At 49.8% G+C, this 21,652-nt stretch overlaps 1 protein-coding gene across 2 annotated transcripts in view; it reads right to left on the bottom strand.

Moving 5' to 3' along the window:
- The window catches only part of CACNA1S (calcium voltage-gated channel subunit alpha1 S), a 488,710-nt gene that overhangs the window by 135,906 nt on the left and 331,152 nt on the right, over positions 1 to 21,652 (bottom strand). For both annotated transcript variants that reach the window (XM_078644201.1, XM_078644202.1), the window contains exons 26-28: positions 15,512 to 15,670; positions 13,964 to 14,074; positions 3,273 to 3,356 (exon numbers count right to left, since the gene is read on the bottom strand). In XM_078644201.1, coding sequence (XP_078500327.1) covers positions 3,273 to 3,356; positions 13,964 to 14,074; positions 15,512 to 15,670 — 354 coding nt within the window. The remainder of the gene's footprint in view (positions 1 to 3,272; positions 3,357 to 13,963; positions 14,075 to 15,511; positions 15,671 to 21,652) is intronic.

Raw genomic sequence — 21,652 nt, 5'->3', positions numbered from 1 at the left:
TAATTAACAAAACTGCAAGCTTTCTATCTATTCTAAATGATAAAGCTATCCTTACCAAAACAAAACATGCTTGGACAATAATAAATGGTTACAAAAAGAAAGAAATCCAACAATATTTGGTGACTCCATGGACGGAAACAAATAAACACGTGCTCCTCAACGCAAGATTTGGCAACACTCCAGGCCTATGCCATCGCCCTCCCTGGGCAAGATCAGTAACGCAAACCAAATGTAGATTGTGCAATGCCTGTGAGGAGGATATCCTCCATCTTCTTTGTACTTGTCCGGAACTCTCCCAAGAGAGAAAAACCTTGCTTAAGATTCCTCTTAATGCACGAGGCATAAGGACATGCAGGCAGGCCCTAATAAGGTGTTTGGACTCAAATGACATTATTTTAAATGCTGCGTTTGTAAAATTTCTTAAGATTGTCAAAGGGAAACTAGGAGATGCAACTATTTTAACTTTTTAAATTTGTATTGTTTTTTAATTGTTTGCTGCATGTATATAGCTTTTATATGACCTTTTCCTATCGAACGTGCAATATTGTAAGATTTTAAATAATCAACACAATAAACTTTACTTACTTTACTAGAGAGTCCAGTACTTACAGTATCTCCGGGTTAGGCATCTTCTCCGGAGCTGCACTGACCCGTAAGTGGATATACCGGATGAAAGTTTGCTAGAAAATAGAGTTCTTGGGGCCCAATTCACAGACATGCCATCTCCGTTATCTATGGTGCCATTGTGGCCAACTGCACCTCCCCTTTGACAGCCTAGGAGGAGAAGATGGAAGGGGCTCTCGATTCCCTGGCGGATGAGGACTGGGGAGGCGGCCTGCCTCTACCCACGCGAGGTGGCGATCAACGCGGTATTCAGGCTAATCCAGCTGAAAAAGCTGGACTAAGCATACTACATATGATCTAGGGCTAGGCTACAACCATGGGTAAGATAAGTACAATTACATGCCTCGAGGGTTGCATGCCGCCAGGTACACTTCTATATATAATATGGGTAGGTGCACAGATCTGCTTGTTCTGTGAGGCTGTCAGATACAAGATCTCCCAGCATTGGAGGAGCCACAGGAACTGAACGCAAAGGTGGTGATGCTGGGCATATGGGGAGAAAAAAGGTTGGAAAGATACTCCCTCCTCTTTTGCAACATGACTCTGATGAGTGCCAGGTGTGATATCATCCAGAAACAAATGAGGCTACACCGTGGCCCCGACGGTCGGGCGGTGGGCAGATAACATGAATTGGTACATGAAAGCGGAGGTACAGATTTAGAAAGCTCGTGGATGTCCCAACACATTCACTAAAATATGGGGGCCATGGAGGGAACAGGAGGATGTGCTGTCAGATGAGGAGGCCGGCGGAAGGGCTAACAGATGATGCTAAGTCTAGATATTTTGTGCTGTTTATACAAGTACTTTTACAATTTAGATATCTGTATTATTGAGAGACTGCCATTGGACTCGCATCCAACAGCTGGCACGTGTGCCACCACACAGGGGGCAGAAAGGGGGGACTTATCTCTTTTGTTTAGTTGTATTGTACTTGAAAATTTGAATAAAACGGAATAACAAAAATACATTAGCACCCAAACCATTACAATCGGGCATTATTTTTCATTGTGGCTAATGGCATCACTTTTTCATTGGCTGGAATGGAGTTTAAAAAGGCATTTGTTTAACTAATGATTGTCAAAACCTTTGCATACTTAAATGCAATGTGAAATAATTGTTGGGTCAGATTCATAATGCTTTGGAGGTAATTTAGAGTTTGGCACAGAGGGAGCCCTGCCGTAAAGGTGGCACTCAGCAGGCTCTGCCAGTGGAAACGCTTGACATGGTAGCCCGACTGCCAACAGACCACCACATGATAGAAACCCTTTGTAGGGTGGACTAACATCACAAGATTTCTCTTCCGGTGTCACCTTGTGAGGCGTGGACAGTTAGGGAAGGGAAATCCATCAATGGTTTTCGAGTGCGGGAAGAACATTCACTGCTCATGAGGACTTCTGAATGTTAACGTTACACAAACTCGTGCTTTGGAAGTTTGTTTGTGTAAGACAAACAAAATGCAGGAGGGGAAAGAAATACAACATTAGGTCCACTCAGCATTTCACAGAATCTACAAGTGTAGCCGCTAGTGTCCAGCTACAGTGTAGGCTACTAGAGCAGGAAGAGAAATGTAGGTTGATTAAAAAAAACTAAAGTGAAAGAGTGGGGTCTGTAGTGTCTTCCACATCCCGGGTACTCACCAGTGACTACAGCACACACTGAGCTTAGTATAACACATCTCTAATCTTCTGCGTGCAACCCAGTGGTGGCTCCTCCGCTAAGGTGGTGGAGGAGCAACGCCCCACTACCCTGCAGCAGCCAAAGATAGTAAAATGATAATAACTAATGTTATTATCATTCTATTTTGTCCTCCTGCTGCGGCACCTTGCGTGAGGGCATGGGGCTGCAGAGCAGGGGGGAGTGGTACAACCCTCCTAAGTGCGCAATAACTGTTTGGTCAGCCCTTTTGGTCCGCCCAAAACAGTCACGCGCACTTCTCCTGTTCTCCATGTAGGCTGTATTATAGCCTGCGTGCAGAACATGCCCACCACTCCGGCCCCTGGCTGAGTGGAGTGTCATGGCACCCAGACCAATCACAATGCAGCGTTGTGATTGGTCAGGGGAGCCTGACTGTGCTTCTTGTTCCTGGAGTCGGTTGCAGGAGAGCAGGAGCAGAAACGCTGGACCCGGCGGCAAGGTACGTTTGAATTGGGTTTTTTCATTGCGCCCGCGCCCCCGCTTACCTTCCCCTGCATGTACCCGCCCCGCCACCCACGAGCTGAGTCAGCAGCCACTGGTGCAACCGCGAATGCAACATTCTGAAGCTGAATTCACTTAACTACGCTCTAATGCTTACATCGCATTTCTACAAAGTCCAACAGGAGCCACAAGGGTTCTGTCATTACAAACTCACACAACACTACAGGGTCATAGATGAGTTCCCCCACAGTGAAAGGCTGCGGAGGATATGTGGAAATGAAGAAGAAAATGAGGAGGGTTGTCCCCCCTATTAAAAAAAATGCAGAGGGATCTGTTGTCTTCCTAAAATGCATTTGCTAGGTAGGTTTCGATAAATACAACATAACGATGTTACTCACAAATTATATCACACTTAATTTATGAGATTCAAAAGATTTTCATTATTGGCTTGCATTAGCATGACTTTCTACAGGCAAATTGTGATACACAAGCTTAACCAAATATCCACTTACGTCAATCTCACTCAGGATGACGTCAATGATGCTGCCAACGACTATCAGAAAGTCGAAGACATTCCAGGGGTCACCGAAATATCCCTATGATGAAGAGGGGAGGAGACAAGAGGTGAAATAAAACAATGAAATATTTAAAACTACCACTATAACCCTCCTGTTTTTTAATTGTTAAACATATGCCTTCATATGTGCTCTGGAGCTGCAAATCACTTATTTATTTAAAAAGTTTTAAATAGCGCGAACATGACCTTAGAGGGTATCAGAGTGCTTTACATACGAGTTACCGAACACATAAGGTAGACAATTGTGGGAGAAAAGCAGCAATATACACAAACAACAGGTATGTAGTGCCATCCTAGCCTTAAATGGCTTTACTCTCTCAAACAGTCTTACACACTCAATTGATTTGCTTCTGGGATGTACCTTTGTGCAATGTATTGGCATGGCGCCACTGGAGTCGCAGGTTAGCACTCTCCACTGAGGTGTAGAATAAAGCCACTGTGCACCTGCTCCCACATACAGCACAGACAACAGCAATGGAACCTTCCCTCGCATACCGAAATTAAGGATACAACCATTTGGGCTCAGTAATCGCCTACACGCATGTATAAACACCCACCCACCCACACACACACACACACAAACGCCCCCTACACACACCAGACACACACAGGGGTTGCAGCTTTATGTCACTCACAGGAAATAAAGCATGGGAATAAAGCATGAGTGGCATCGAGCTGCAGGTACCACATGTAACACAGCAGCGTGGCCTTCCTCTCTTGTGGTAGAGGTAGAGAGTACGAGCTCCCTCATGCACAGAACTGGGACGTCAGGAGTATCAGAAGTGCATTCGTCTGCATGCACAGAACAGACACAGCACAAACTGTAGCAGTGTATACTTCCCTCAAACATAAACAGAATTCCATATGACGTAGTAAACCAGCTGCCTATTACTGCCATCAAATAGTAAAATACCAACAAAAGCCTAAAAAAATGGCTTTATGCCGTTGTATGGTGAGTGCTCAATCAGGCAAAATTTTATTTTCTTGAAGCACTGAAAAACCTTGCATCTCTCGTAATTTAATTTTCTTCCACTTTTCTTATTCTCCAATCATGTGCCTATGCAGAGTGAGGCACAATTAGGCATGATGTTGTCATGTGATTTAGAGAAGTCTTACATTTCTGTAGTTTTCTGTTGGACCCGGCCTCGTGGCGTGGTCCCCTTTCTCCCTCATGGCGGGCCCTGGACAGCAGCGACCCCTGACCTCACCGACGAAGCTACCTCTTCAACCCTCCCCGAAAGCCACCACTCCTGGCGACCCCCGGCTCTCCCCCTCAGAGTCACGGCGACCCCTACTCGCCCCACTCTGCTGGTCCGACCCCTATCCCGGGCCGCCATCTCAGGGCCCGACTCCATCTTGGACCCTCCACGTCCGGACCACATGGCCTCGGCCCGACCTCGGCTGCGGTCCCAGCGAAGCCCCGACATCGAGGCACCAAGATCCGACCAGGTGGTAAAACGGCCACTTGACGGATCAAGGAGGCGGGGAGTTTCGATGGCCCTCCAGCCGTCCCCGGACGCCTGGTTTTGATCGCCCTCCGGCCTCCCTGGGCGCTGGCTCCACCCCCCTGCTGGGTGTCTGGACACTCTCATCCCGGCCCCTCTGACCCCCAGGCACGAGGGTCCGGACATCAAAGGACTCCAGACCTATATCTGGGGCAGCTCTGGAATGGGTCAGTAGTTGTATCCTGGAGTCGAGAGCCCTGCTGACGTTGTCGCCGCTGACCCTAAGAAGAACTCACTACTCTAAACCCTGCACCTTCGGAGCCTGCTGGCGCTGCCGCGGCCCAACCTCGCTGAAACCATCTTCGGTGCCTGCTGGCGCTGCCGCGGCCCAACCTCGCTGAAACCATCTTCGGAGCCTGCTGGCGCTGCCGCGGCCCAACCTCAGTGAAACCATCTTCGGAGCCTGCTGGCGCTGCCGCGGCCCAACCTCGCTGAAACTATCTTCGGAGCCTGCTGGCGCTGCCGCGGCCCAACCTCGCTGAAACCATCTTCGGAGCCTGCTGGCGCTGCCACGGCCCAACCTCGCTGAAACCATCTTCGGAGCCTGCTGGCGCTGCCGCGGTCCAACCTCGCTGAAACCACCTCCGGAGCCTGCTGGTGCTGCCGCGGCCCAACCTCACTGAAACCATATTCGGAGCCTGCTGGCGCTGCCGCAGCTCGACCTTGCAGAACCCCCCAGCTCGAGGATTGAGGGCTGTGCGCAGGGAATCCCCGTACCAAGCTGACACTAAGACTGTCCCGCTACCCCCCTTTTTCCCCTGTTACCGAGACTTTAAGGATCCCCCGATCCGTATGTACATAGTGCCGAAGGCACCCATAGATATTGCTGATAAAGATTCTAAGAAGTTATCCTCTTGTGTGGTGTCCCTTTGTAGTGGTGTGATTGCTCTGCTGTACGATTCTAAGAGAGGAGCCTCCCGCAGGTGGCCTCTCGACGGCGCTCGGCCCACTTCCATACGGAGAGGTGGAACTCGGGGTGGTCAGTCAGACATCTTCTGCCTCCCTAGGAACCGCCTTTCTAACATTGGTGGCAGGCGGTGCGATCCGAGCCGACGCAAATCGTAACAGAGAGTGACTCACCCACTACTAACAGAAACACACCACAACCATGACCACCAAAGAAACCAGACCAACCGCGGAGTTCCAGAAGGAACGGTTGGAGGATTATAACCACAAAGAATTGAAACAATTCTGCAAGGACCTGGGCATCGCTACCACTGGACTGAGCACCAAGGAGGATTTCAAGCTGGCCCTACAAACCTGGGTGGAGGCAGGAGCGACGCCACCCCAGAGCGAAGACAACACAGTTCCGAACATGCAACCAGAGACCGACACAACCCCGGCGGAAGGAAGACCTACAAACGTAGACGCGGGCCTCTCCCACGAAGACGCCCGAGAGCGAGAAAGGAGCCGGCTCCACGAATTGGAGCTCGCCCGACTCCGTCTGGACGGAGAACTACAGCTGGCCGAGAAAAAGATAGCCCTTGAGCAACTACGGCTGCAAGGAGACCTGGAGGAGAAACGAAGGCAGAGAGACATAGAGGAGAAGAAGCTCACGTTCGAGCATGAGCGTGGCTTAAAAGAACTTGAGATCAAGGCTAAAAATGGTGAGGCCAGCGCCTCCGGGAACCGAAGCCCACCTCCTCCTGCGGACACGAAGGTCCACATCCCCAAAGACGTCGTCAAAGAATACTATAAAAACGACGACATCCAACAGTGGTTTAAGGCCTACGAGGTAGCCATGACCTCTCATCGAGTACCCCAAAAAGACTGGGGTGCCGGCTTATGGGGGAAGTTCGTCAACGAAGGGAGAGACGCCCTGCTGGAGCTCCCAGACACCGAGATGACCTCTTACGAACACATGAAAGCCGCCCTCCTTACTCGCTACGGACTCACCCCCGAGATGTACCGGCAGCGATTCAGAGACTGTAAGAAACTCCCCGGTACTACCTGGGTGGAGTACGTGAACTTCTATAGCAGAGCCCTAGAGGGGTGGATCAAAGGCAGCAAAGTCACCACATACGAGCAGCTGTTTAACCTCATTGTATGGGAGCACCTCTCCAACAACTGTTTTATCGAACTCCGGCAGCATCTCCTCGACAGCAAACTGACTGAGCCCCGTAAACTCGCAGTCGAGGCCGATAGATGGGTGAGCACCCGAGTCCCCCGGAGCCCGATGGGAGACTACGGCCAAGGTTCCCCGGGGAACCACCGGCCCGAGGCGGCGGAGGATACCAGAACAGGAGCCGAGACTCCCCCACGGGGCACCCCCGAACTCCACTTCGCCACCCCTGGCCGGAAGAGGGGCCCCCCTGGCGCGACCCGGGCCCCGCCCGAACGTTATCTGCCACAGATGCCAGCGGCCCGGTCACTATGCCAATGATCCCCTCTGCCCGATGAACCAACGACCGGGCACCACCGGTCCTCCAAACCGCCAGATCGCAGCCGCCTCCCTAGGGGAAGAGAGGGGCGAAGAAGAGAACTATGCCGAAGACCAGACCGAGTGGGAGCCCGCCGCCATGTCCCTGGTGTGTCTAGGCGAGAGAGACATGGTCCCCCGGGCCCCGATCCCGGGTAACACTCAGAAGTATCGCCAATGGGTCACCATTAATGGGCACCGGACCGAAGCCCTCCGCGACACCGGAGCCAGCGTGACGGCCGTCCGCTGCCACTTGGTAACCCCTGACCAAATCCTGCCCCATGTGCTGTGCCCATTACGGTCGGCGGACAATTCCGAGAGCCTGTGCCAGATGGCCCGCATCCCCTTCGAATGGGGAGGGGTGTCCGGCATGCTGAAGGTGACCATCCGGGACGATGCCCCCGTGGACTGCCTCCTTGGGAACGACCTAGAAAGTTCCCCCTGGGCCGGCGTCGAGCGGAGAGAGCATCTGGGGATGCTAGGCCTTCCCGAGTGGGCCTGTGCGACCACCCGATCCATGGCCGCCCGGGCCCCCACCCCGACGGAGGCCGCCCCGGCTGAAGATCCCGAGTGGCCTGCACCTCCGCCGCCCGCCGTATCCAAAGACACCGACCCAGAGCCCGAACCCCTGGGGCCCAACAGTGAAGAAATTGCTGAGCTTGGCAACCTCCCGGAACTAGCCCAATGGCGCCAGGAATGTGGCCCCACACGAGAACAGTTCCGGCAAGAACAGAAAACCTGTCCCTCCCTGGAGGGAATCCGACAGCAAGCCGCCACTCAAGCCGCCGGAGACCCCTCGGGATCCCACTGGGTCTATTGGGACCACGATCTCCTCTACAGTGAGCAAAAGGTTGCCGAACTGGGGGCCGGCCGGGTGCTGGTGGTTCCCCTCCGATTCAGAGACTTCCTCCTGAGCCTGGCACACGATGTGCCCCTCGCCGGGCACCTGGGGCAGGACAAAACGTACAGCCGCCTGGTGACCCATTTCTACTGGCCAAAAATGAAGAATGATGTGAACAATCACTGCCGGACTTGCCCTACCTGCCAAGCCAGCGGGAAGAGTGGAGGGAAGCACAAGGCCCCCCTCCAACCCTTCCCAGCCGTCAGCACCCCTTCGAGCGGGTGGGAATAGACATTGTGGGGCCTCTGGAACCCCGCACCTCCCAAGGACACCGGTTTATTCTCGTCCTGGTGGACCATGCCAACCGCTATCCTGAAGCCATCCCCCTCCGGACTGTGACGGCCCCCGTGGTGGGCCGGGCGCTGATGGGGATCTTTTCCCGGGTGGGCTTCCCTCGAGAGGTCGTCAGTGAGCGGGGTACGAACTTCATTTCCCGTTACATGAAGTCCCTGTGGCAACAGTGCGGGGTCACGTATAAGTTTACGACCCCCTACCACCCCCAAGGGAATGGATTGGTGGAACGCTTCAATAGAACACTCAAGGGCATGATCATGGGCCTGGAAGAGCCCTTGCGACGCCAATGGGACGTGCTGCTGCCCTGCCTCCTCTTCGCCTATCGGGAGGTCCCTCAGAAGTCCCTGGGATTCAGCCCCTTCGAACTATTGTACGAACACCCCGTCCGGGGTCCCCTCAGCCTAGTCAAAGAAGGCTGGGAGGCTGCAGTCAAAGGGGCTCCCCCCGACGTCTACCGATACCTCCTGACCCTCCAGAATCAGACTCGGAAGTTCCGGGAACTTGCAGAAGCCAACCTCGAGGCCAGCCAGGAGGAGATGAAACACTGGTATGACCAAAACGCCTCTTCCATTGAGTTCGAGCCGGGCCAACAGGTCTGGGTCATGTCCCCGGTCAAACCCTGTGCCCTCCAGGACAAGTGGACGGGGCCCTTCAAGGTGGTAGAACGCAAGGGCCCGGCCACTTACCTGGTGGACCTGGAGTCCCCCAGAAACCCCCTCCGGGTCCTCCACTCCAACCGGCTCAAGCCTCACTTTGCCCGAACGGAGCTTAGCCTGCTGATGGCTACCGATGGCGGGGCCGAAGATGACTCCGAGCCACTGCCTGACCTCCTGGGCACCTCAGAGAAAGACGGCTCCGTCGAGGGGGTCGCCCTCTCTTCCGACCCTGACCCCAGAACAATGCCAGGACTGCCGAACATTGTTGGGTCAATTCACAGACTTGTTCTCCCTCACCCCCGGCGTCACTCAGTGGTGCGTCCACGATGTCGACCCTGGGGACAGCCCGCCTGTGCGACACCGGGCCTACCGAGTTCCCGACCGAGTTCGGACCTGCATCCAATCGGAGGTCTCCAAGATGCTGGCCCTGGGGGTAGTGGAACCCTCCGACAGTCCCTGGGCCAGCCCTGTCATCCTGGTCCCGAAAGCCGCCGCCCCTGGCGCCCCTCCTGAACTTCGATTTTGTGTCGACTACCGGGGGTTGAACGCCGTCACCCGGACCGATGCACACCCCATTCCCCGGGCCGATGAACTGATCGACCGCCTGGGGGCGGCCCGCTACCTGAGCACATTCGACCTCCGGCTACTGGCAGATCGGACTCACCCCGGGCGCCCAAGAGCGCTCCGCTTTCTCAATCCCCGATGGCCATTACCACTTCAGGGTGATGCCCTTCGGGATGAAGAACGCCCCCGCAACGTTCCAGAGACTGGTGAATAAGGTGCTGGCGGGGCTAGAAGAGTTCAGCGCCGCATATCTGGACGATATTGCGGTGTACAGCCTCCACTGGGCCGAGCACCTCAAGCACCTCGGGGAGGTCCTGGCGGCCCTCCGACGGGCCGGACTGACCAGCAAAGCGAGCAAATGCCAGATAGGCCAAGGTTCCGTGACCTATCTGGGACACCAAGTGGGGAGCGGCCATGTGGCTCCCCTCCAACCCAAGATCAACGCCATCATGGCCTGGGAGCCCCCGATCACCCAGACCGCCGTCCGAGCCTTCCTGGGGCTCACTGGGTATTACCGGCGCTTCGTGAAGAACTATGGGAGCATTGTGGGCCCCCTCACCGAACTCACTTCCAAAAAGCAGCCACAGAAGGTGAACTGGACACCCGAGTGTCAGGCCGCCTTTGAGACTCTGAAGACAGCGATGTGTACCGCCCCCGTGCTCCAGGCCCCCGACTACAGCCGGGAATTCATAGTCCAAACAGATGCCTCGGAGCACGGTGTCGGGGCAGTCCTGTCCCAAGTCAACCCCGAGGGAATTGATCAACCTGTGGCCTTCATCAGCCGACGTCTGCTGGCCCGAGAACAACGCTGGAGCACCATTGAACGAGAGGCCTTCGCCGTGGTGTGGGCCCTCAAGAAGCTCCGACCCTATCTCTTCGGCACCCACTTCCGGGTGCAAACTGACCACCGGCCCTTGCGGTGGTTGATGCAGATGCGAGGAGAGAACCCAAAGTTGCTGCGATGGTCCTTCTCCCTCCAAGGGATGGACTTCACTGTGGAACATCGCCCCGGCAACACCCACGCCAACGCCGACGGCCTGTCCCGCTTCTTCCGCCTCGACGAGGGGAACACCCAAGAAGATGGGTGACTCTCCCCGCCTTCAGCTGGGGGGGACGTGTGTTGGACCCGGCCTCGTGGCGTGTTCCCCTTTCTCCCTCATGGCGGGCCCTGGACAGCAGCGACCCCTGACCTCACCGACGAAGCTACCTCTTCAACCCTCCCCGAGAGCCACCACTCCTGGCGACCCCCGGCTCTCCCCCTCAGAGTCACGGCGACCCCTACTCGCCCCACTCTGCTGGTCCGACCCCTATCCCGAGCCGCCATCTCAGGGCCCGACTCCATCTTGGACCCTCCACGTCCGGACCACATGGCCTCGGCCCGACCTCGGCTGCGGTCCCAGCGAAGCCCCGACATCGAGGCACCAAGATCCGACCAGGTGGTAAAACAGCCACTTGCCGGATCAAGGAGGCGGGGAGTTTCGATGGCCCTCCAGCCGTCCCCGGACGCCTGGTTTCGATCGCCCTCCGGCCTCCCTGGGCGCTGGCTCCACCCCCCTGCTGGGTGTCTGGACACTCTCATCCTGGCCCCTCTGACCCCCAGGCGCGAGGGTCCGGACATCAAAGGACTCCAGATCTATATCTGGGGCAGCTCTGGAATGGGTCAGTAGTTGTATCCTGGAGTCGAGAGCCCTGCTGACGTTGTCGCGGCTGACCCTAAGAAGAACTCACTACTCTGAACCCTGCACCTTCGGAGCCTGCTGGCGCTGCCGCGGCCCAACCTCGCTGAAACCATCTTCGGAGCCTGCTGGCGCTGCCGCGGCCCAACCTCACTGAAACCATCTTCGGAGCCTTCTGGCGCTGCCGCGGCCCAACCTAGCTGAAACCACCTCCGGAGCCTGCTGGCGCTGCCGCGGCCCAACCTCGCTGAAACCATCTTCGGAGCCTGCTGGCGCTGCCGCGGCTCGACCTTGCGGAACCCCCCAGCTTGAGGATTGAGGGCTGTGCGCAGGGTATCCCCGTACCAAGACTGTCCCGCTACCCCCCTTTTTCCCCTGTTACCGAGCCTTTAAGGATCCCCCGATCCGTATGTACATAGTGCCGAAGGCACCCATAGTTATTGCTGATAAAGATTCTAAGAAGTTATCCTCTTGTGTGGTGTCCCTTTGTAGTGGTGTGATTGCTCTGCTGTACGATTCTAAGAGAGGAGCCTCCCGCAGGTGGCCTCTTGACGGCGCTCGGCCCACTTCCATACGGAGAGGTGGAACTCGGGGTGGTCAGTCAGACATCTTCTGCCTCCCCAGGAACCACCTTTCTAACATTCTCTGATTTCTGTTTGTATATAACTCCAACAGTTGCAATGCATTCAACTTTTAGGTTTTTCTACAAATGTATTGTGTTTCTTCTCTTCACTCTCAGCCCTGAGGAAGGGGTAGGTCCCCGAAACACGTGTTGGCAGGATTTGTGCAGAATCGTTGAGATGTTCTAATGAGAGAATATAATGAAACACTTTGTATTCGAAAATAAAGAAACCAATTGAAGTGGAATCTGCATGTGAGTGGGACTTTTTTTGTCTTCACTTTTGCCTCCTGGAGGAGTTAATGAATTGTGGCCCAGGACGAATCAAGCCGCTGGGCTCTGTTCCTTATTTACCTTACGAACAGTTTTGACGAAAAATTGGGTAAAACACACAATTTCTCAAAATATATGCTACATAAAAATCGAGATTTTTTGTCAAACAAGAGTCTGGTCATCCAGCATCCCCACCTAACCTAAAAAAATAAAGTATCCCGCATGTGTGTGTGAGCCTATTTTGCCAAGCAGGAAATGGCCACAACTGTGACTATGCCTAGCATGATTTGCACAACTCATATTGATGGTGCAGCTTCAACACTGGGGCCCGGGGTTGGCCAGCACCCAGGGAAACACTAGGCTGATTCCTTTTTAATACACTATAGGTGCAGGTAATGCAGGGTGGCGTGGCTTGCCTGGATCTCATGACATTTTCCTACACAGAATCCTATACAAATGTCACATGATGGCTACAAAAGTTACACATTATGCACATGTATGACCCGACATTTTCCAATCAGAAAAAGATCAAATTTCCATATCCACACTTCATTTGATCAAGCAGTAACCAGGCAAAGAGTGATCGGGAAGAGAAAAAGATCTCAGTAAAATCCTAAGAAAGTGGCAGCAGTGGTCGCGTCCTGGGTCTACAGGTAATCAGGGAACCCTACAACCACTTGGCATTTTTGAAAACTAGAGATTCAGTGGAATCCATGGGAATGTGACATGCATGGATCTCACCACTTACTCTTATCCAGAATACCCTTTATATGTTAAAATGTGACTTAAAACCAACATTTATCCCAGTTTTAGTGCCTCATAACAGCCGAATTTGTGACCCATGGCAAAACCTGGAGTGAGCACCGGGGCTGTCCCTGGCCCACAGTGCAAAGATGTGACCTCTACAGCCTTTGCACTGTGGATGTGAAGCAGAGGGCATAAATGCCATGTAATTTACAACAATTCAGTTAGAACGTGCACTTTTCACTATCACTGAGTAACCGAAACACATTGCCTAAGGGTAAGGGACATATATTGTTAAGAGTGAGTGGTAGCACAAAACATCATTACTTCTTAAAAAATAAAAGCGGAGCATTCTATTTATGACAGTATGCTAAGGGTGCCTACATTTGTCTCGATAGCAGCCTGTGCTAATGACTTGTACACGTTGTTTGAGAAATGAACATCCTGGCAATAGGTGATCTAATTGGACTGACATGGTTTCTTGGGATAAAATAATTTTGACCTCTGCAGTTTGAAATGCTCCCGGAATCCTGGATTCAAAAATCACCCTAACTACAATACGTATGCTGTCATTTGCATGAACCCATTCAAGATCCCTGGAATTAAATGTATAGCTACCTTGCCAAGGGGCTGCCGCCGCATGTTGTTAGACGTGCAGTTTTTCCAAGTTAGCACTTTGAAATGACTATCAAGAGGCGCAAGAACGATACCACTTCCCTCAACCCTTCCCCCCATATTAATAAATAACAACCTCGGTCACATCCAGATTTAAAACTGGGTTCTCTGCAGGGCACAGCATTACCATAGAGACACACATCTGTTTATCCATGTGCACTGCATCAATGCAATAGCACCAATAGAAATGTTACCATTGAGGAAGTGAGCACCTCTAGTGGCAGAACCAGGGATTGCTCACTTCTCAGCTCCTACTGCACGCGTCAACCACACTTGACTCTTTCAGACTTGAGGACTCACCTTGGCTTTAAAAGCTGTGAGCTTCAGCACCATTTCCACAGTGAAGAGAACAGTGAATACTACATTCAGGATATCAGAGATGTGGTCGACCTCGGGAGACTGGCCATAGTGCTGCAAGGAAGGGAGGAGAAAAAAAAGGGCTTACGTGAAGAGACATCATGGATGTGAATGCCCACACCAAAGGCTTGCAGTGGACCCAGAGGGGACACCTATGCTACAAAGCTATCTAAGGGCTCCTCATGCACCAGTTTTACAATTGCGTTCAATCATCTTGTTCTGTGAGTGGCAGGGGCAGTTCTGAGAGTCACTGTTTGTCTGTAATTTGTTTTTTATCCAAATCAAGCAGTCCCTATGCTATTGTCGCTCATGTCAAGTTGCTGTTTCATGTGTGTTGCTTATATCTTAGTGTGCGGCCACTATGTCCAAACAGAGAGAAATTATGTGTAGCCCTTTGTGGAATCCTGACCCCTAAGTAGAGCGAGGGCCACCAGGGAGCGAGCAGTCCCTTGTCCCTATACGTGGCACCACATGTGGAGCAGTATGCAATGTGAGAGGGATGACGAGCGGGATTCCCATGTCTGAGGGTGGGTGATGGCAGTGTGCAGCGACCCATGTGATGTATATATCTTTTTGGGGAAATGTGCAAGCATGGGGGTACAGTTATAAAACAAAAACAGGAAAGCTCTTTCTGGGGGCGTAGACCCATCCAGGCCTTCAAGAACTAATCTCAGGTAATAACATATGTATACATCTAAATGGGAAACCTGCACAAGATCCAGTGACGTCTGCACCTGCGTAATGATTTAGGATAGTAGGACCAGAATGACACTAGGCATCTGTGTAATTACTTACTCTGGGCTTTTCAGCCTAGTCTATCTCCTGGCACCTGTAGATTGGTTCCTCTCTGAACCGGGGGCAGTGCAAGTCATTGTGAGGGGTGAGACAATGCTGCAGGACCTATTGGTCTATGTTACGCAAATAAACTTTACTCTCTCTTTCTCTGACTGGGCAGCCACTACTTCAGAGTCAGGATCCTATCCATACTTACATCTCACTTTCTTCCAGAAAAAGAGATCAGCATTTAAGGGGGAGAAATGTGGGGCACTGTCTTTGGCCCAGACCCACCAGGATATGAACACAACTAATAGCTTGAATCTGGAATTTGGGTGCTACCTCAGTCTGGGATCTAAACTGGTCATCGTTGGAGCTTTTGATCTGTGGTCCTGTCCTGATCTAGCTGTGACATTAGGTTGTTAGCATGATACTGAGAAATTATGCAAGCATCCTGGGTGGTGAGCTTGAGCACAGTTTGTATAGTGGCATAACAAAACTTGAGCGCTCCCCCACCACCCTTGCACCTGGCACACCCTCCAGACCCAGTCAGAAGATCTTAGCTGCCGCCCATGCACAGGGGGCCCCCTGGTCCTACAGGGCTGCACCACACCGCAGGGACTTTTGTTATGCCAGTGACTTTGGGGTTGCATTTTTATTTACTCATGGTGTCAGCAGCTTTAGTGGAAATCATTCTTGCAGTGTCGGATTCCTTACCTGCATAGCTAGGCAGATGGTGTTCATCATGATCAAGGCAAACATGAGATACTCAAAGTAGGACGACGTGACTAAGTACCAGACCTTGTACTGATGCGGATTCTTGGGAATGTAGCGCCGCAGAGGGCGCGCTTTCAGTGCATACTGTACGCATTGGCGCTGAGTAGAGAAACAAATATCCATGTTAATTCCACGGTTAGTTAGTAAATCACCAAAGAAGTCAATTCACAGATATTCAAAGCATCGAACAGTTATAAAAGCATTCGTCATCCACTTCCTTACTAAATCATGATGCAAGCCAATTCTATATATCATGGAAATATCACGTCATGCTGAAGGGTAAGACCAACATTGGGTGGATGGGTAGAGTGAACATTTAATGAGAGATAAGGGGCCAGATGTAGGAGCCCAAATACCGGTCTGTAACGGCCGATTTCGGCCGTTACCAACCGGTATTTGGGTATTGTAATGTAGGGGGCTAGAAAATTACAGAATCGGTATATTTACCGATTCGGTAAATTTACCGATTCGGTAAAATTCCGAATCGGTAAATATACCGATTCGGTAAAATACCGAATCGGTAAATATACTGATTCTGTAATTTAATATGTAGGTGGCACAGTTTACAGTGCCACAGGCCCTTAGAAATTCGTTATTTACTACCCAATACTATTGGGTGGTAAACTACGAATTTCTGTGTACATGCACATCTGTGCATGTACACCTGTGCCATGTGGCACACATACATGCCCTAAGGGCATTACGTGTGTCACATGGTACACAAGCCAGAGACAGGGGTGCAACATGGTGTCAAAGTTACACCCTGTCCCCCTTGTAAAATCGGTAATTTTACCGATTCGGTAATTACCAAATCGGTATTTGCTATTGAATCCTATGGGCTTCGAGGCCCATAGGAATCAATGGCAAATACTGATTCGGTAATTACCGAATCGGTAATTACCGATTCGGTATTTTTACCGAATTTGTTTTCCTACATAGCAATTACCGATTAGTAAATACCGAATCGGTAAAATTCGGTATTTACCATTCGGTAATTTGCTATTACCTACATCTAGCCCATAGTGCTTTAAGAAAGTAAACTCCTGATTACCAAAAACAAGCTGGTGAAAATAAAAAGTAAGTAATGTTTGCTAATCCTAAAAATAACCTTTAAGGACAAATTGTCCTTAATTAACATTAAGGACAAATGGTGGTGTTCACAATCCAAAGCCGCCAGGTTTGCAGTCACAACTTATTGATTGTCACCTCCATCCAGCTCTGGCATCCAACCAATCAGATACGCCCAGTGGCTGTTAATGGGACACACAATGGACAGATACTGATAATAAAACACTATTATTTTGTAGATGTTATCTTATATTTATTTCAGGATTCCACACAATATATATATATATATATATATATATATATATATATATATATATATATATATATATATATATATATATAGAGAGAGAGAGAGAGAGAGAGATTACCCGTTTTCATTTTGTGTGTGCAACTTTAAAATATATATATATATATGTCATCTGGTATTCCCAGAATTTCTGGGGCAATTTTAACACATCCAATAGCCATGTAGAGTTCTCTCTCTTATGGCCAGCATTCATCATCGGTAGCCAGTGATCGATTGAGTTCATTTTTAACAGATTTTGAGACAGCAGATGTCTCCCATGTTGCCAATCTAAGCGTTGAAAGTAAATCTAAACTGTTGCAATTCTTTTGACAGCAGAGCAGTAATCCAAATTGGCTATTACCAGATGAAGAAAGAATCAAAGAAGAAGGAATATTACCATATTTACTGACATTTTTGATATATGAGTTGCTCAGGGTTAATTGTGTAACTTACATTTGAGGAATTTCCTCGTCAGAAATTGGGAGTGAGAGTGGCCACTTCTCTTCCCTCAGAGCACTAGATATGAGTTGAGAGTGACTAGATGGTACTTTAGTGTCGGAGCAATAGAACAACCATGCTATTTCTTTTGTAGTAGATTGAATCTATAGAGTAGGTTTAACACATATAAACAAAGAAAATAAAGTGCAGTGTGGGACAGGGTAACTGTTTGCTGACAGGGTTCTGCATTTGCAATGTTTATTTTCAGACACTGGGGAGGATTCACTAGTAGATGCTTGCATCAAGGATTGGCCTGCAAGGATGAGTTTGTCAAGTGTGCTTATTAGTGGTCTAAGAGCAGCACTGTCATTGTGAAATCATTTGTATTTTTTTGGGGTGATTTTCACCACTGAAAGAAAGATGAAAAACTGTGCTTATCTTTTGTATTTGTGTAGGGAAGCTAAATATCCTGCAAATCAATTTAGTGGCTGTCCAATATGGGAAATGGTTTTCAGTAAGACCTCTTGCCTGTGAATTCTAAGACCTGAAACCACTCACAAACATTCAATACGATGGCTTACCTACATATACATTGCCACTGTGTAGTTATAGTTAGACCAGAGTTTCCGTAGGAAGAGTGTTTTTAGCTTCGCTACTAACTTTGTTGCTGTCTGATGAATCTTTCTGAAACTTTCTAAAACTTAAGTTCGTCCACTTCAGCTCCTCCCGGGAAAGTTTACGGTGCCCAATCAAGTAGGGTCAAAGAAAAAGGTGGAGTTCCCAAAAACATTGATTTCTCATGCTAATCCCTGTAAGAGAATTATGTTGCAGCTACCATAAAATAGGCTGAATAGGATTATACCAAATTTGGCAGAAAGTTTAAACGTTATCCAGTTTTCATTAAATGATGTTTGAGAATTTTTTGTTTAAAATGGTATTCATTGTGGCCATGAAGGGGTTAAAAATAGGTATATCTGAATAGTTGGTACCACAAGAGTCCATTGATATAGTTAAAAAAACATGGCTCTCTAATGGGCCGAGGGAGCTTTTTCTCCTAGTGGGGAACTGGCCATATGCAGCGGAGGGTTGAGCACAGCGCTCTGGCCAGGCACAGCAGCCTTTTCCGCTGCTGTGCAGGGGCAAAGACCACTGACAAGCGTGGGGGAAGGCAGGCCGCATGTAGTGGGAAGCCAGAGCAAGGACCAGCGGCTAACCCCCACCTCTGCGCATGTGGGTGTGAACAGTGGGGTGACCACCCGCCGAGGGGCCAAAGGCCAAGTACAGCAGGGGTTTGGCTGCCTGCAGAGGTTGTGAGCAGGGCCTGTTCTCTGAACACTAAACAAAGGTTGTGTGCAGAGTGGTGTAGGTCACCCACAGGTATTGGGTAGAGATCAGGCTGTATGGCCAATCCTCAGCTTTGCAATGGTGAAGACCCTGAAAACGGGGAGTTGGCCGCCTGTGGGTGTGCATCCGGTGCAAATCTCCTGCTGTGCACTGCAGGTGGGAACATAAAGGGTAGCAGATTTGTGACTGTGGGGGAGTTGGGTGTGTGGGATTGAGTGCAAGGCCTGCTAATAGGTTAGGCCCTGTCCCCAGCTACTTAGTCAGGAGTGTGACTCATTTTTTTTTCTTTTGAGTAATGTAGGTACCATTATACCTCCAGGGTACCAGGAAGGGCATTACCTCAAGAAAATGGACAACATTTACCAAAAAATGCCTACAAAATTGATTTAAATGGAACTAACACATAACAGAGAAAATGGGAAAGATCCGACAAGAGACTCTGTGTTAATTGTGTTTTGTACACGCTTATAGGTAAAACTAGATACATTCCTTTATGTTCTGTAGGAAATTCTCCTGCTCTGGCATGCACTCCATCCCTTCTGAATATACCAGTCATGCAAAGGTATCTGTTACTGTGGTATGTGGAGCTCATGCCGTAGTATCGGAGAAATGGCAAAATCACCTTATTGACAAGCTTCAGAGATTTCTCAGTGTTTGAAAAAAACTGATTGGACCACTGATAATTTTGCCTTTGGCATTAGTTGGAATAGACGCAGGCAGTGCGGGGCAAGAGATTAATTATCTCTCACAAGGTTTCCTTAATTTGACTTGAGAGAGCTACCCCTGTCACTGTACCCACATAATTTCATCCACAGTGCACAATCATGACATTGTGATTCTCACAATTCAAAATGTTTTCCACCATAGACAGTATTTGGTGTCATTTCATCCTTCTCTGGCCAATACAAGTAAGGTCCACTTTGAGAAACCGTACATCTTTGTCAATGGCACAATATTTGGCATACTCACAAGCCCAAAAGACAAAGTAGTGGCCCAGAATCAGACACAAACCATGATTCTGGTATCCTAGTGCAATACAGAGAAGGAGTCTGAAGCAGAAGGAGAAGTGACCTGCAGAAGTAATGAGATTTGCCTTTACAAAGAGCAATGCAGTTGCTTGCCACCTACTGATTCAAAGTGAGCGATGTGTACACGTATTACAGAAGAAGTAAAAACAGCAGTTTATCTGACAGAAACGTTTGTGGAATCCTCCATTACTGACTGTGAATATATGTTAAATGAAGTCTGAAAGTAGGCCTGAAAACTAAGGAAAATCTTTTATGTGTAGACACTTTCAGAGCTTTAACTTTGTGCAGTCTGTGTGAAGATTGGAGTAGGTGAGAAAGGAGAATCCAAACTGAAACTTAAGTAGCTTGCCACATGCCTGTAAGCCAGGGCCGGACTGGCTACTGGGCATTTTAGCATTCTGCAGAGCTGGGGACTGATTTCGTTGATGGGGACCTGCGTGTGCAAAACGAAATTCGTTTTGCATTGTTGATTTCGAAGCACACGCAGGTCTCCATCTACGAAATTAGCCCCCACTGCAGTGACATCAGCCCCCAGCTCTGCAGAATGCTAAAATGCCCGGTAGCCAGTCCGGCCCTGCTGTAAGCTTACATCAAAGAGAGCACACAAGCATTGGCTTTAAGGTGGGAAAGCCCTTACCGAAGTTGAATACTACATTTAGTGGTTAACCTGTCTTTTTATAGCATTCGAAAACTATTTTATGCCAATTTTAGTGTTCAATAGTGTTCTTTTCGGAAAGGCTAGTGCATGAAGACTACTGATATGTGAGTGGTACTTCTTGAATACTAACAGAATACTAAGAACATGCTTATTTGTAATCACATAGTCTTAATTTACAATGCAGAACATTTAGTGAATACAAACAATTTGAATACTACTTGACTTTAAACAGACTACCATTTACATTATATTCAAGCTGCATGCTGAATGGTAGATCGGTGCCTTATTATGATTAATATATCCCAAAATTCTTTATTTCGGCCACATAGGCCATAAAAGAAGCATGAAAAAACATACAGATAAAAGACAGTATATACAATAAAAACCAACTGGACCTGCAGTGTACAAAAAAGACAAGCTAAAAAAGATTAACCAGACATTTTCTTCCTTATTATCCATGCTGCCATTAAGAATTTGGAAACCGCAAACACAATGTGGCCCAGGGTATTAGTTTTCATCACCCTGTAGGCCTGCAGGTAGTTACTGAAGCCCAGATTCCGGCATAGAGGGGCTAGCCAGCGCCTCCTCGGGCTCCGATAAGCATGGCAACAGAACATTATGTGTAGATCATCTTCATCCTTAACTTTACAGCATGGGCAAAGCTTGTCGCCCCCTGGCGACCATTTACAGGTGAAGACTTTAGTAGGGAGCGTGCCAAACCTCCATTGCAGGAACAATTTCCTCGCCAAAAGAGGATAGATAAAATCCATAAAAGGTTCAAAAGCATAAGAATTTTTGGATACTAAAAAACGTCCCGTCAGGGTGCCACTGTCACAGGCATTGTCCATATCAGCGAGGGTTTTGTTCTTGTAGAGCTGTGCCAGGGTTTTGCGCGGAATCCTTCTACAACCCTGAGCTGGGTCATCCCATAGGTCTGGCAGATTCAGGCTGGAACATTCCGACTTAATGAGTGCCAGCCACGGGATCTTACCATTAACATCCAGCCTCATAACGTGTATGAGGTCCTGCCTATAGTGATGCAGCTCCTCGGTGGACCATAACCGATGCCAGTACTTCACCGGTTTCGACCGCAGGTCCTCTGCGATTGACGGAAGGCCCAGGTCAAGTCTTAGGGGGAGGAGTGGTGTGCCTTGTGGGAGAGCAAGAAGACGTCTGAGGAAACAGTTTTCCACCCCTGCCATGACAGACCCAGCTTTATGGCCCCACAGCTCACTGCCATACAAGGCAGCTGCCTTCGC

Source organism: Lissotriton helveticus, chromosome 5_1 (assembly GCF_964261635.1).
Source record: "Lissotriton helveticus chromosome 5_1, aLisHel1.1, whole genome shotgun sequence".
Lineage (NCBI taxonomy): Eukaryota > Metazoa > Chordata > Amphibia > Caudata > Salamandridae > Lissotriton > Lissotriton helveticus.
This window is presented reverse-complemented; position numbering and strand designations above follow the sequence as displayed.